Genomic DNA, 16,205 nt, shown 5'->3' with positions numbered 1-16,205 from the left:
ACTCCCTTTTTGGCTTTGAATGATGACTTAGTTTGTTTCCCTTTAGCACATGCATCACAGACTTTGTCATTCGAAAACTTCAGTGTTGGCAATCCGCGGACCAGGTCCTATAACAAGTTTGTTCAGTAACGAGATACTCACATGACCCAGTCTCCGATGCCACAGATCTGCATCATCAATTTGAGCACTTAAGCAGGACAGATCATCTCCCTCAATGGAATCCAGATCTACAACATACATATTTTTAACTCTAGTGGCAGGCATGACAACCCTTTTGGTAATGCGATTTGTAACCAAACATTTATTAGCCATGAACTTGACTTCATTTCCTTTATTACAGATTTGTGAAATGCTCAAAAGATTGTATTTTAAACCCTTCACATAGTGTACATTGTTTATTGAATTATCAGCAGATCTCCCTATCCTGCCAATACCAAGGATAGGGCCCTTCTTTCCACCACCAAATGACACACCACCACCTTGGTGTACTTTCAAAGAGAGGAAGTTTGAAATGTCTCCAGTTATGTGCCTTGAGCATCCACTGTTCATATACCAGCACTGACTTATTCCTCTCTTCTTCATAAGAATCACTTGTTAGATTTAGGAACCCACTTCAAACGGAGTTCCCAATAACTATCAAAATGCTTGATAAGAAACCTTTCTGTCCAGGAGGGCAAAGTGTTCTTACTAAAACGATAACGGGGACCAGGTCCCCTGTGTTCCTTTTTATCATTGTTTTCAGATCTGACAAATTTCACATGCTTTTCTTTTGCTCTTCTCAAATTCTCACAATTTTCTTTTAGATGACCATTATGCCCACAGTGAGTGCACAACAGATTGTTAGATATAGACACATATTTGCTATGAGGATTATAGGGAGGTTTTATTGGTCTGCATCCCAGCCCTTTCTTTCCATTGAAACTTTGATTAGACAGATTAGAGAGTATCTTAGAGGAATCAGTCCACTTTAGAGAGTGGCTTAGCTCCTCCTTGATCCTACTCAAATCCTTTCTCAGTTGGGAATTAGTTTCAAGAGAAGAAACTAGCTTAGACTCTGAAATTTTAAGTTTTTCTTCCAATTCTTCCTCAAAGATGCTAAGCTTTCTCTTTCCACTCTCTGAAGTACCAGGATCCTCCTTAGGAGTTATGTTGCTAGTTTCTAGAGTACCTATCCTTACACTCATCTTAGAAACTTGAGACATGAGAGTTGAATTCTCATCCTCATACAAACTTAAATTTTCATTTAACATTAAGTTTTTAATGGTTCGTTCATCAACAGAATCAATAAGTAGGGCAGCAAATTTCCTCAATTTTTCAACATGAAAATTATCTAGATCATCCTTAAGATCAAAAAGGGTTACCTCAGCTGGATCTTTCTCATCATCAGATTTAGTCATCAAGGAGAAGATGGAGTTGAAAACATTTTCGTCATCTTCAATGGCCATCATTGATACATCCTCATGGCTTTCTGCATCTTCTTCTGAATCACTTGAATCATCTCCCCATACAACAAAGGCTTTTCTCACCAACTGATCAGCATGAGCCTTTCTCCGAACATTGTCTGGGACCAGGTCCCTCTTACGAGGTCTGGTGTCATGAGTTTCTTGCCTTTGATAGGGACAGTCCCTCATAAAGTGACTAGGCTTGCCACATTTATGGCACAGATCATTTGCAGTAGCAGTTCTACTGGTAGAGGCTTTCTTTTGGAAACCCCATGCTTCTTTATGATCTTTTGAAATCTTCTAGTGACATACGCCATCTCATCCTCTTCCTCAGTCACCTCACTTTGAGAGGTTTTCAAAGCGATGGTCTTCTCCTTATTTCCTTCCTTCACAGTCGTCCCCTGTTTCTTGTTCATCTCGTAGGTCTGAAGATTCCCAATTAGTTCATCCATGGGAAAAGTCGTTAGAACTTTGGCTTCTGTTATGGTATCCACCTTGATTTCCTAGGATTTAGGAAGCACTTTGAGGATTTTGCGAATTTGCTTGCTAACAGGAATAGGCTCACCCAGGCCTCTCAGCTTGTTGGTGATAGAGGTAAATCTTGAGTTCATCTCAAAGATGGTTTCACTTTCCTTCATAATGAAATTTTCGTATTGAGTGGTGAGCATATCAACCTTAGACTATTTCACTCGTCGGGTTCCTTCATAGGCTGTTTGAAGACAGTCCCAAATCTTCTTGGCAATATCACAAGCAAATATTCTGTTGTATTCGGCTGCTCCAATTCCACATACTAGAATATTATTTGCCTTGTAGTTCTTTTCAATCATTTTCCTATCTGCCTCATTGTAGTCTTTTCTGGTTTTGACAACAGTAGTGGTAAGCTCCCCATCATTCACCTCCTTTGTAGGAATATATGGTCCATCAAGGATAATGTCCCACAACTCAGAGTCTTCAGCGTTGATGTAGTCGTGCATTCGATTCTTCCACCATCCATAGTATTGACCATTGAAATGAGGTGGCCTGGTAGAAGATTGTCCTTCCTCCATATTGGATGGAGTAGTCATTCCTTCAGGATCTTTTCTATTCTTGGTGTTAACCAAATGAAAAGTCAAGCTCTGATACCATTTGTTGGAATGTATGCGTCCACCGATTTAGATAGGACCGGGTCCTCAGCACAGTTACAATGACAAACAGTAAAATAAATGCTAAAAGTAAAGATTGCACAAACAACTTTACGTGGAAACCTCCTTGCTCAAGGGAGTAAAACCACGACATGTTCTCAACAGGACTTTTCAAACTGCTTCCACTAATCTTCTCAAGAAAAAGTAAAAGCCAGTTTACAAAAGAAGATTAGCCTGTTAATCTCCACACTAAGCAATACCTCTTATCACTTAGCTGAGCCAGAGCAGATACAACACAGCCCACTATACTAATCTTAACCGATTAATATAGACTTTAGAGTAAGAAACTAAGTTACCCTTAACCTATTTCTTACAATGATTCTCACAAGTTTGAAACGTTTCTTTCACAAGTGAAATGAATCCTACAATATAAAAAGCAGCTGGTACAGAAAGAAAATAGAAGCACTTCTATCAGGTCCCTTGTTGTTTTGAAGCTTGAAAATATCTCTCTTTGAATGAATGAATGAATTGTTGTTTGTATGTTAAATTTATTAGACAAGAAGAATTATTGTCCAATGTACAAATAACCTCGTCGCTCCTGATTGGTGAAGTACTCTACAACTTCACCAACTTCCTGACACGGATAGCTTTTACAGTTGTACAACACTTTGACAACTGGACGAGTATTCATACTCTGCAGAGGACCAGGTCCCTGCACTTGTGAGGAGATCAAAACATCTAGGAGCATAAGCACTTATCAGGATGCCTATCGTACATTTTGTATCTCGAGGTGTTTTATGAGACCTTGAAAGAAGGACAAGAAGAGTAAGGCCATGGAAGCAATTGATGATCTTTTGGGAAGTTCTCGAGGATCATGAATACACGTGTTATGTTTGGTTTCCACCAGGATTCAACGTACAATATTCTGTTCTTCCATGTTCTAGACGAGCTTGTTATTCTGAATACTAGATGGCTAATACTGGTAGCAATATCATCTTGTGTAATGTCATGACCTTTGAAAGTCATCAAGTTATTGAATATAGTGATTGAGTTGCAACATGGATGGTTAGATAGCAAAATGTGGATTACATATATGATTAGTCCTGAAATTAACAATGATTTGCATAATTTTCCACTTAATAAAATGGATAATTGCATAGAGAGTAAGTGGTAATCGATTTGAAGGACCTGTTCCTGTGTCGTTGCTCAAGTGTAATGGTCTAGAAGTCCTTGATGTGGGGAACAATGCTATAAATGACACACTTCCAGCTTGGCTCGGAACTCTTCAAGAGCTGCAAGTTCTTATATTAAAGTCGAACAAGTTCCATGGATCAGACTAAGTTTTGCTTTCGCAAGTTACGAATTTTTTATCTTTCTCGTAATGAATTAAGTGGCTCACTTCCTGCAAAAGTTTTTGGAAACTTCAAGGCAATGATCAAATTAGATAACGAAGACACAAGAGAGATCAAGTACATTGAATCTAAGTCGAATTTGTCATTTGACACATCGTATAAGGATTCAGTGAGTTTGGTAATCAAAGGGCAGGATATTGAGCTACAAAGAATCAGCACAATTATGACAACCATAGATATCTCAAGCAACCATTTTGAAGGTGTCATTCCGAAAACACTAAAGGACCTTAGCTCACTTTGGCTACTCAATTTATCCCATAACAATCTCATAGGTCATATTCCAATGGAATTGGGGCAATTGAATACACTTGAAGCTTTAGATCTCTCCCGGAATCGGCTTATTGGAAAGATTCCGCAAGAATTGACAAGAATGAACTTTCTGGCCTTCTTAAATGTCTCTCAAAATCATCTCGTCGGACCAATTTCTCACGGTCTACAGTTCAACACATTTGAAAATGACTCGTATGGCGGCAATCTTGATTTATGTGGCCCTCCTTTATCAAAGAAATGTGAAACAAGTGGTTCATCACATGTTCCTCAACCATTGGAGTTTGAAGAAGATGAAGGTGAGTCATATTTTTTTAGTGGATTTACATAGGAATCAGTAGTCATAGGCTACAGTTTTGGACTAGCTGTTGGAACTGTCACGTGTAGTCTCATGTTTAAATATCATAAGCCAAAATGGTTTGTGGAATTTTTTGATGGACTCATGCCTCACAAGAAAAGAAGGTCAAAGAAGAGAGCTCAGAGACGAAGGACTTAATGGAAGATTGAGAGGGCTAAATTTTCTTTGTTTGATTTTGTGGACTAATAAGTGAACTGTTCTGTTTTTGTCTTTTTTAATTTTCTATTAGTTGTTTGTATATGTTAGAAACATAATTATATGTGTGTTATTTTAGTATCAATGGTTATTCAAGTTATGTTAGTTTGTTTCTGTTTCAAATTGACAGAAGTGATCTACACAGCCACTCATTAGCTATGTTACTTGGATTTTTCAAAAATGTCAACGGGTACGTGTTGGATTCTTCAAAAGTTATATATTTTTTAAGGAACCAACATGGTTGCAACATCATCATATTTTAGGAGAGTCCGAGCAACATAGCTCATTAATACAACAAAATTGGAAAAAGCAGTGCAGTAAGCATATAGAGTTTGGTTCATGATTGAAATTAGTTGATATTAGAAAGTTTATATTTGTGAAAATTGATGTAGAAGAATACTCAAAACTACAGAAGTGGCTAATAATTTTGTGGGTACTTCATCTTTCTAGTCATAAAACATCCTTAAAATGTTCCTCGTCCATTGGAGTCCGAAGAAGAAGAAGAAGAGTCGTATTTTGCTAGTGGATTTACGTGGCAATCAGTGGTCATAGTTGTTGTAACTGTCACGTGGAGCCTCATGTTTAAAGTGGTAAGCTAAAATGGTTTGTATAATTTTTTGAAGGCATCATTCCGCACAAAAATAGATGGCGAAAGAAGAGAGCTTTGAGATGACGGATTTAATTAATGGAAGATTGGAAGAGCCAACTTGTCAAGTAATATCCATTGTTGGAATAATCTCATGAATATTAGTCTTTAAATTTTAGTTGTTTTACTTAGTCTGAATTTCTCTTTGTTATTTTCATCTGTTAGATACCTCTGAATTATTTTTAGCATTTGCTTCGACTACTGAATTGAAGTCATATATTAGCTTAGGTACAAATAACTTCATGAAAGTCAAATATATTCTTAATAACAAGCTAAAAGAAAGACATATCTGCATTTGAAGTTCGATTTTTTGTGTTTAAGCAGTTGCTGTAGCAGTGGACTGTTATGTTGGATGAGTAATACGGGAAGATGTTATGTTCCGACATATTCATTCACTTCGACTTAAATGCGCGTTCATCCTTGTAATGAAAATTGAACATGAATGCTCAAGTGATGCCTGAACCTCGAGGAAGTGGCAACTTTGTGATAATGAGTTGATTTTAAACATCAAAGCATGAGTTGATTAGATCATCGCTAGATCTATAAAGGTGAAAGACAGAAAAATGTGATCCTTCAAATTTCAATACAATTAGTCTCTCAGTTTTCTTTGCTTGTGCATCATTTTTTTATTTGATCACTACACCTTTATCTTGAGTCGAGGGTATATGGAAACAGCCTCTCTACTACTTTCGTTATTTTCCATCTCTTCCTATTTGAACTGTATCATATAGAATGAATTTCCCTCATTAACTTAATGTGAAAAGTCTTGGAAAACAGCACAAGAGACAACTAATCGGAAATTTCTCTGCAGGTGGAATGATCTTCACCAAGTTATTCAAAACATAATAATTAAGCAGGAAATGAAAGACTTAAATCATGTCTTTAATTATTGTTCATTTTTTTCCTCACTTGACTTAGTCAGGCAATAGTTTCTACCATTTGAAATTTCTAAGAAGTTCTGCAGAAAATTTTTCTACATAATAGGACCAATTTCACATCATCTTGCGTAACACACACTGCAGAGATAGTTAATGAATTCGAAATGAACACAACATCTAAAGAAAATTAGAGGACATAGAGAGTATTATTTTGTTAAGTCTTCTCCGTCCTCTAACAACTCTTGTGGAACACTACAAAATATGAGTAACAAGTTAGAAGTGAGTAGTACTCATCTTGTGATTCAATTATTCATCAGTCCCGATTCATCATAATCTCTTTTTTCCTCTAGTCTTTGTGGATATTGGCTTAAAGTCTTAACAAGTCATCGTCCGCTAGTTACAATACTGTATCACTTTTTTCCTTAGGTGTAATGGAATATTGATGGATTTTCCCTTATTAACTTAATAATGTGAAAAAATATTGTGTACCTAACAAGTTTGAAAATAGCAGAAGAGACAACTAATCACTCACTCGGATTGACTTTTTCTGATTGTATAGATTTCATGGAAAAATTGCACCAAAATTTATTGTATTTGTACAACTTGGTTTGGCTTGATTAAAGTGTTCCTTCTTGTCATATGGAAGATGAAATGGAGTAACATCATCATGTCATTAGTATTTTCTAGATTGAAGTGTGTCATATTTGTCCTTTTTCCCATCTGTAGTCTTTGTGGAATCGGCTTAAAGACTTTGGTGGAATACTGACGGAGTTTCCATCAATATTCCTTACAAGTCTTGTGGAAATCATCATCAACATATATATCATATCATATATTTCTATCTATTATTTTATTATTATTATACATATATATATATTATATAGAAATGTGATGAAGAGGACGACATGGGTAAAAAGGTAATTTTATCTTGAAAAAAATTTAAAAAAAGCACTCTCTCCTTAATTTTAGAACCATCCAACGCATGATATTTTAACCCAGACGAAATCATCGGTATACAGTTATTTCTTTCCAACTAAAGCTAAACATATGGATTCTTCCCAACTCTTCCAGGTATATTTTCTTTTAGATTTTAGACTTCGCTACAAAAATTCTTTCAATTTTTACAGGCTTGAATTTACGACTCGATTTCCGGTCAGGTCTTCATAATTCTGTCTAATTCTCTTCCCAAGCTGAAATTCATGGGTGATGTGAAGGTTTATACTAGAAAATAACTGATTAATGTCTAAAGATTATCGAACATTATAGTCTGGGTTCAGTTACTCTGTACTATTGCTCTTCCTTCTCTTTGTGTCACTCCTCTGTATTTATGATATCGAAATTCTCTCTGGTTGGTTTATAGTGATTTGACCTTTCAGCATAGATTGAAATCAATTGAGGGCTCCTCTTCTGCTCGCTCTGTGGAGCTAAAACCTAACAACAATGAACAAAAAAAAGGGAGGATAGAGTGTACCCGATCTTACCTCTAAATTGTTAGATAGGGAAATTGTTTCCAATAAACCCTTGACTTAATGAAAGCAAAATCACAACATTAATCTCACGTCAAAAAAAAAAAAACTTATGTGAACTCACAAATTTGTTTTTGATATTCTCCTTTACGATAAGAAAATTATTGTGGCTAGTTCTCTTCATTACTTTTTGCTATTAATTGCTTAAAACAAGAATGTTAAAGATGAAATTTACATTCATTTACATTAATTAAGTAACAATATTGATGAACAAATTTTCCATTTTTGTATCATTTGACATTGGCAGATAGTGATGAATTGTTGGTAGCATAACATTCCAACTCAACATTTTGTCAGACCTTTCTTTAAGAGAACATGAAAGTCAAATATATTCTTAAAAACAAGCTAAAAGAAAGACATATTTGTTCGATTTTTTATTTTTTTTTTGTGTTTAAGCAGTGGACTGTTATGTTGGATGAGTAACACGGGCAGATATTATATTCCGACATATAATCTTTGAAGAAATTGGCTTAAAGACTTACAAGTCATCGTCCGCTAGTTACATTACTGTATCCCTTTTTTCCTTAGGTGGAATGAAATATTGATGGATATTCGCTCATTATCTTAATGTGATCGTAAACTATTGTGTACCTAACAAGTTTGAAAATAGCAGAAGAGACAACTAATCACTAACTCGGAATATTAACCTTTCATGATTATATAAATTCCATGGAAAAAATGCATCAAAATTTAATGTATTTATACAACTTGGTTTCCTCTATTCCGAATGTACACTAATTGTCCTCACAATTGGTTCAATGACGTGTCTTGACCTTTTATGATTATATAAATTCCGTGGAAAAATTGCACTAAAATCCTCAATTGACTTGATCATATAATAGTTTCTCTCATTGAAAAGTATTGTGAAAACAGAAGAAGAGACAACTAATCACTAACTCGGAATATTAACCTTTCATGATTATATAAATTCCATGGAAAAATTGCATCAAAATTTAATGTATTTATACAACTTGGTTTCCTCTATTCCGAATGTATACCAATTGTCCTCACAATTGGTTCAATGACGTGTCTTGACCTTTTATGATTATATAAATTCCGTGGAAAAATTGCATTGATCATATAATAGTTTCTCTCATTGAAAAGTATTGTGAAAACAGAAGAAGAGATGTTGATGGAAAGTTGGACTAATCATCATATATCTATCTATCCATCTATATTATCTTTAAAACAATATTAAATTATTATAATATTTTCAACTTAAAACACTCAATTTAGTATATTTTCTATATACTATAATATATTATATTTATTTAATTTAAAATATAGTGTACTACATGATTTGGCATTCACGTGCAATGCATCAAAATTAGTACTATCTTATAAATATGAACTATCTAACTTAAATGTTAAATTACTATAATACCCCAACTAAAAATATTCAATTTAGTATATTTTCTATATTTTATATTTATATTTATATTTATTTATTTGTTTATTTATATTATATTAAAAATAAATTTTGTTGTGACTTTCCTGATGAGTTGTGACTTTTTCGAAGAATTGTGACTCTTCTAAAGATCAGTTTCTCTATTATGATCAGAATTTCTGTTGTGGATATTGATATTTCTTTTTTAAAATCAAGAAAAAAGTGTAGACTCACACATTCTACGTGATATAATACATATATATAGGACGTTACATAGGACACAAAATTGTCATGTAGGATGAATGTGTGTATTAGATCAAATTTATATAAATTTAGTGTTTACTTGTGCATACTCAAAGTTAAAGAACATATATGTCAACTGAGGTCAAGTTAAATGTCATATTTATTTATTATAACTTTAGAAAGTCATAAACCATTTTATTGTGATCACTAGTAATTGATGAATCACACAAACATATGATGATGCTTCATCTACAAATATATAGACTCACACATCCTATATAACATAATACACATGTATAGAACGTTACATAAACACAAGGTAGAAAAACTGAAAAATGTGTACTACTCCACTAGAACTGTATCATATTTGTCCTTTTTCCCACCTGTAGTCTTTGTGGAAATAATTGGCTTACAGACTTTGGCTTAAAAGAACAAAATAAAATTCCACACGATATTATAACTATAAATGTTAGTAACACGTTTTTCTATTTTCGGATAGGAATTATATTTATAAATGTATGTCACTAAATTATTAATAAAATAATGTTCTTTAATAACATTGTAGTATTTTTTTTTCTCAAAGTATTTCTCTCTTATTTTCTTAATTTCTTTATTAAAGAACCAACATGAACCAATTTCACATCATCTTACGTAACACACACTGCAGAGATAATTAATGACCTCGAAATGAACACAGCATCAAGAGAAAATTAGGACATAGAAAGTATCATTTTGTTAAGTCTTCTCCGTCCTCTAAGAAGTCATGTGGAACACTGCTATAAATGACACGTTTCCAACTTGTTAGTTTGTTTTTCATGTTCTCTGACGAATAAAGCTCGAATATCACTTGATGAGCTTCGCTATCATTGTTCATCTTTGTTCTTCGCAATCCAATTTCAGTGGATTTTGGTGTTTAAAGTTATGGTAAAGTTGCTTTAGGAATTTGAAGGAAATGGAAGAAGAGGTTACTTTAGGATTTGAAGAAATTGGGAGAGTATAGGAGAAAGGGGAAAGGAATTATAAAAAAGATTGAAAAAAATATTAAATTAATCAAATTTCCATGTGTCAAGCGCGTGAAATTCATAGATCAACATAGATGTGGTTGTGGCCTTTTAAGGGTGTAATTATTTCAGTTTTAAATAGTTCAGGGGGGTGATAGAACTCCCGTAAAGTTAAAGTGTGTAGTTGGAAATCCGGATATAGATTAGGGAGGCTTTTGACTATTTTCTCAAATATAAATGAAATAAGAAATAAAATATAATAATGAAGAGAGAGAAAAATATTTTTTTTTGGTGTAAAATTTGGTGCAGTGGGTTGAAGTTGATTTACACTAAAATAGTGCTGACACCAAATTTGGTGTAAAATTTGATGTTTGGGTTGAAGATGTCCTTAGTCGGATTTTTTTTTATTTGACTCAATTTGCAATTTGATTTGATTTTCAATTCAATTTTGTACCTACTTTTTTCTTTTGACAATTTTTTTGTTTACTTATAGTTTTTATGTTGCAATTTTTGGGATTCGACTAAAATATCTAGTACTTTTAATTTTAAAAAGAATATCATTGTTTCAATTAAATTCTTCTGACAATTGTTATTTTTAGATGATGTTTCAGTTTACTTTGTGTAATCTTGAATATATAAATTATTGGAATTTTTTTTTCTACGCTTTGATAACATATGAGTTGAACATTATATTTTAATTAATTAATAGACAAGAAAAAGGAGGAGAGGAACATGTTTGTCTAAAGTTTACCTACACTAACTCATGTTAAAATATATATTTTTAAATGTCTATAGGTGAAACAAGTACATCCAAATAGGGTATTATCCCACAATTTTTACAAGAAAATGAAAATCAAGTCCTTACAACTCACAAATTTAGAATATTTTTTTTTGTTTTCTCATTTTATTTTATTTTTAAAATTTGTGAATTTAAACCTAAATGACATTTGTATAGCTATACCATTTCTTAAAAGTTAAAAGTTATATTATTTTCCAATTATTACTCTTTATTAGAAGTGGCACTTGAGGGTGTACGAACACTGCTATATGCAGTTGTACAAAATGCACCAATAGTTGTATTTTTTTTAAGGATAATTTCGTAATTTTATCTTATCACTCTATATTACTTTATGTCAACACCAATAGTTTGGGCTTTGTGGGCTTATTTGATTGGCTATTAGACACGTAAGTACTTCTCTTTGATGTTAGATTTTTGAGCGACTTTCACATATAGCAAACACAAAATTTATATTTGTATGTTATAGCAAAATTTGCATTGTTGTGCTCCATAGCAAACATATATATGTATAATTCGCTATACATATACAAAAAAAAATATACATATACAAAGAAAGCAGTTGTATAAATTCGCTATACATATACAAAAGAAAGCAGTTGTATACAAAAGATCAATTGTATAATTTGTGTATGTATAAAACGAGAAAGAGAGAAAGGCAAAAGAAAACTGGACAGGGAAAGATTTGTATTGTATAATTATAAGTGTATAGGACGAAGATATATGTATTTGCATGTGTATATACAATTTTCTCTCGCTTTATACAAACAGAAGCGCAATTTATACATTTCGTTTCTGTTTGTATAAACGAGAGAGGCGAGGGTGGCGAGCGAGATTTGGGAGAGTGGCGAGCGAGATCTGGGAGAGGGGAGAGAGGAACGAAAATATATGTATATATACAATTTCCTCTCTCTTTATACAAACACAAACGCATTTTATACATTTGTGTTTGTATAAAAGCGAGAGAGGCGAGCGAGACAGCCACCAAACGAGAGTGGCGAGCGAGATTCCAACAGGGAGAGTGGTGAAAATAGCAATAGTTTGCTATAGGGTACAATTAAATCAAAGTATATTTATAGCATTTAATTTGAATTAATAGTTTGATATTATATATAATTTTCCCTAGATTTTTCTCCGCACAAACATAGGTCTATTGAGGGCATCTTCAACCCTACACTCTATTTTACTCTCCAAATATAGAGTTCTCTATTTTTCCAGCCAACCAACTCCAACTAAATTCTTTATTTTACTCTCTAAAAAAGAATCTTTTTTTCTCTCCTTGATATTATATTATTATTTCTATTTCTATTTCTATTTCATTTTCTTATTTCACAATATAAATCCCTTCTCTTTTTTTTTTCAAAATAATCACCCTATATAATTTTCATGTAATATAAAATTATTATTTTTTAAAATTCTTTATTTAATATAAAAATTATATTTTATTGTAAATTTTAAAGAACAACTACGAAAAACTGAAAATAGAAATCAACAAGCACAACCGCAATCACAAACACAACAATTTTCTAGATCATACATTTTTTTTTCCAAATATTGTTAAATCTAAAAACGACCTGCCGGATTACTAAATTATTGTTGTGATTTTAAAAAACATTATGTTATGTATTGTATTGCTATCTTGTATTTAAATTATTATGTCATATATGGTATTTTTAAATTAAATTTTCATTTTATCATTTAAATTTTGTGCATTCTTCGTAGTGAAAATCAATAATAATATCAAATTATCTCTTAGAGAGCTTAGTACCAAGAGTTTGCCGCTTTAAAAAATGTTGGAAGTTTAATGAAATTGAAGTATGGGCTTCCCTCCGCTTATTGTTATCTTTTGCTTTTTATCTATAATGTTTTGTTCCCGTGTGGAGAAGGGGTTACCAGTTAAATGTTTTTTAGAATTTTATTGATCTTTTTGTAATGGTATTTCATTTACTTGCATGTGTAATTCTACAGTAGCATTACTACTATTTATCTAACTTTTTTGTCCTTCTGTTTCAGAGAAAAAAGTGGCATTCAGCACTCTCTGCATTAAGAAACATTCGGTGGAAACCATTTTTGATCGGTGGAGATAAAATTTTGACACTCAAGTCAAGGTACATGACTACATAATGACGCTAATAACTATATTAGTACTATTGTTTTCTGAAAATAATCTGAAGATCTTTGAACTTTTTTATGTTTTCGCACAAGATTGAATCAAATAGCAAGGGATCATGAAATTACTTGATCTCTCGAACTCTTTAGTGTTTGTGAATAGTAAGAAGAATGGAGTAAATGTTGCTAGCAATGCTCTTGTGGAAGTTCCCAGCTGCACCCAGGAAGCTATGATGTACACTACAACTTGCATTAGCTATGCGTCCTAGGCTCGATGTGTGAAACTACCTGTCATGGAATCTTAAGACACTGAAATGGCTGAATTAAGAATCTCTGAGTACTTTCAATTGAAAGAGGTACTCTACGATTTTGCAGTGTATGAAGTTGACAAGTCCTACATATTTTGATACATATAACAAGTGAGATTTTGAGGCAAAATATGTTTGAGTCACAGGAGACTGGTCAAAAAGTTGCAAAATTATTGAAGAAGTATATTTTGCTCTTATATTTCTTTCATGGCACGAATTGGAGTAGGTAATTGCATCCTACATGTTCTATGTTGGATTTCGCCTCATGAATCAACAATCGACTTCCCCATGTGTATGGTAAATACATTTTGATTATAATATGTTTGCGATTACATATGAATGAAGCCGGAAGGGAAATAAGGAATCGAAACAAAGGGCCCATATAAGAGAGATCACCATTAGTGGTCTGGCTAAACACAAAGCCTTAAGAATACGTAGATTCGTCAAATGAACTTTACATAAGCATCCTTATAGGTGAATTGATACTCATAAGGTTGAGATGTAGGTATTTTTATGAGAAAACCAGATATTAAGAGAATACAAAAATTACCCATTCGTCTACATTTTCAAACAGTTGTAAGGTGTCCATAAGTACAGAACATGTTTGAGGAAGAACATTGCATTAAACTATTATAAAAGTTTTACAAAGTCTGCTCCACATTTGGCCTCGACTGAATAAGCATAGTCTCTTCCTCTTTCTACTAAACTGTTGTTGTAGACTTCAAGTTCCTAGTGGTGTTCATGTTTGTTACACACTTTAATGTTCTTTGAGTTCTTTTGTTTTAAAATTAAGTAATGTGGCAGTTAACTACTCTCCAGATTGAGCATGGATAAAACTTCTATTGAAAACAGAAGGACAATAAAACGAAAAGTGGGATAACAGGTACAACCAAAATGGAAGGGGAAGTGACATAAAGGAGCACATGAAACGGTAAGACAAAAAAAGGTCCTTCTATGTGATTTTTTGTCAATTCGAATTTATGGATACGTAATTTAATCTATATATCAATTTAGTCCTAAAAAAATTATTTTGTTTAGAATTAACAGATACCCAATATAATGACCACATAATTGACACGACCATTGTAAGTTCAATTTGCAGAGAAATAACATGTGTCGTACAAGAGACCTATGCTAAGTTATAAGAAAACTAAATCAAACTCCATGATATATTTTTTCTCCCGAGGAATCATTTTGTGGGTTACTATTGCAGATAATGAAGAATATAACTATATCTCCTTTCAATTTTTGGTACTCTTTCCAAATTTGATCAGATCATATGTCATGTATGAACAAAGATGTTACCATCTTCCTTTATTTTCTTTTAAGAAAGTTGCATCATAGTTCAGGAGGAAGTAGTTGATAATCAATTGATGTTACTGAAGAACAAATCCGGGGAGAAAACTATAGTGCTACTTGATGCTAAGATGTATCTACGTATAGATTTTTCGAGTCATTTATGTATATAAATTTGCGGCTTGTGATGTTCCATTATGATAATATTATCTATCATATCATGAAAATTCACATGAGATATTATGACCAAAAACAGATTGTTCGAGCATTTAAATTAATGAAACTCTAAGTTTTTTTGTGATCAACTATAGAAAGAAAGGGGCAAAAGTTTAAAAATGTATTATGTGTGAACAGTTGAAGGATAATACAACCATTAATTTAGTAATTTCAACAGTTGAAGTTGCAAACTCAGAATAACAAGCAGGTCAAATTATACAAAAGGATTGATTTCGCGTTCTCCAATTTCCAAGCCTTCAGGTATAATTCCACATTTGTTCAGAACCTTCAAATTAATGTTGAAAGAATTTTCAGTTCTCGAGTTTGTGTATTGATAATGGACAGCGACTGATTTTGGTGTTGTATTTGTATTGGATAAAAGTTGCAACTGTAGTATTGAACACAACTTAGAGAACACTTCACCAATAAATTAAGTTTTTGTTGTGAATTGAATATTATTTAGGATTTTCCATAGGATAGTTGGAAGCAATAACTTAACACGATGATTGTTGTCATGCTCCTAATAATGAAAATTGTGGAATTGGAAGGATGATCATATTAAGGATAAGATATGATCAATTTGGTAATCTTAGATTATAACACATTATACGATGGATAAAGGCTTATATAATATCATGAAATAAGACTAAACTCTACTTTGGTGTGTGACTTTTTCATCTGAATGTAAATTCCCTTAATAGAGGTATAATGCGTGATTGTTTTAGGACAATGAGGTTGGATGCAAGTAGAATAATTTTATAGTCTATTTCAGTAAAAAAATTCAGAACACATTTTAATTGCATTAGGTAGTTCTTGTAATCTTTTAACTCAACTGTGACGTTCTTGCAAGGCTTTGGGCATAATTATATGTTCTTTTTATACTCAAATGAAAAAGGAACATGATTTTTTGGAGTCTTCATTTTTTTTTTGGCCTTACAGAAACATTATGGGCTAATTATTTGGATAACAATTATGTTCTGCAAGGGAACATTTCAAGTATCTAG

The 16,205-nt window shown here is 32.8% G+C and overlaps 1 protein-coding gene and 1 long non-coding RNA gene across 3 annotated transcripts; both read left to right on the top strand.

Annotated features, from left to right (window-relative positions):
• The first annotated feature begins 3,889 nt into the window (after nucleotides 1-3,889).
• Nucleotides 3,890-5,797, top strand: LOC107062876 (receptor-like protein 12). The gene is made up of 2 exons (XM_015314060.1): nucleotides 3,890-4,541; nucleotides 5,766-5,797. Exons 1-2 carry the CDS (start codon nucleotides 3,890-3,892, stop codon nucleotides 5,795-5,797), a joined length of 684 nt encoding a protein of 227 aa, XP_015169546.1.
• A 7,483-nt stretch (nucleotides 5,798-13,280) lies between these two features.
• On the top strand, nucleotides 13,281-14,850 carry LOC107062883 (uncharacterized). 2 transcript variants are annotated; one of them, XR_001474911.1, is made up of 3 exons: nucleotides 13,281-13,380; nucleotides 14,509-14,620; nucleotides 14,792-14,850. It is a non-coding gene; the product is annotated as an uncharacterized lncRNA (long non-coding RNA). The 2 variants fall into 2 exon arrangements; XR_001474912.1 differs by having other exon boundaries at nucleotides 14,780-14,839.
• Nucleotides 14,851-16,205: the final 1,355 nt, after the last annotated feature.

Source organism: Solanum tuberosum, unplaced genomic scaffold (genome assembly GCF_000226075.1).
Source record: "Solanum tuberosum cultivar DM 1-3 516 R44 unplaced genomic scaffold, SolTub_3.0 scf00266, whole genome shotgun sequence".
In the NCBI taxonomy this organism is placed as follows: Eukaryota; Viridiplantae; Streptophyta; class Magnoliopsida; order Solanales; family Solanaceae; genus Solanum; species Solanum tuberosum.
Note: the sequence above shows the minus strand (reverse complement) of the source record. Positions and strands in the feature narration are given on the sequence as shown.

Coding starts and splice junctions, on each gene's coding strand:
- LOC107062876 (XM_015314060.1), top strand. CDS start 3,890: ATGGATCAGACTAAGTTTTGCTTTCGCAAGTTACGAATTTTTTATCTT. Junction 4,542..5,765: donor GGAGTTTGAAGAAGATGAAG/GTGAGTCATATT, acceptor GTGTTTAAGCAG/TTGCTGTAGCAGTGGACTGT.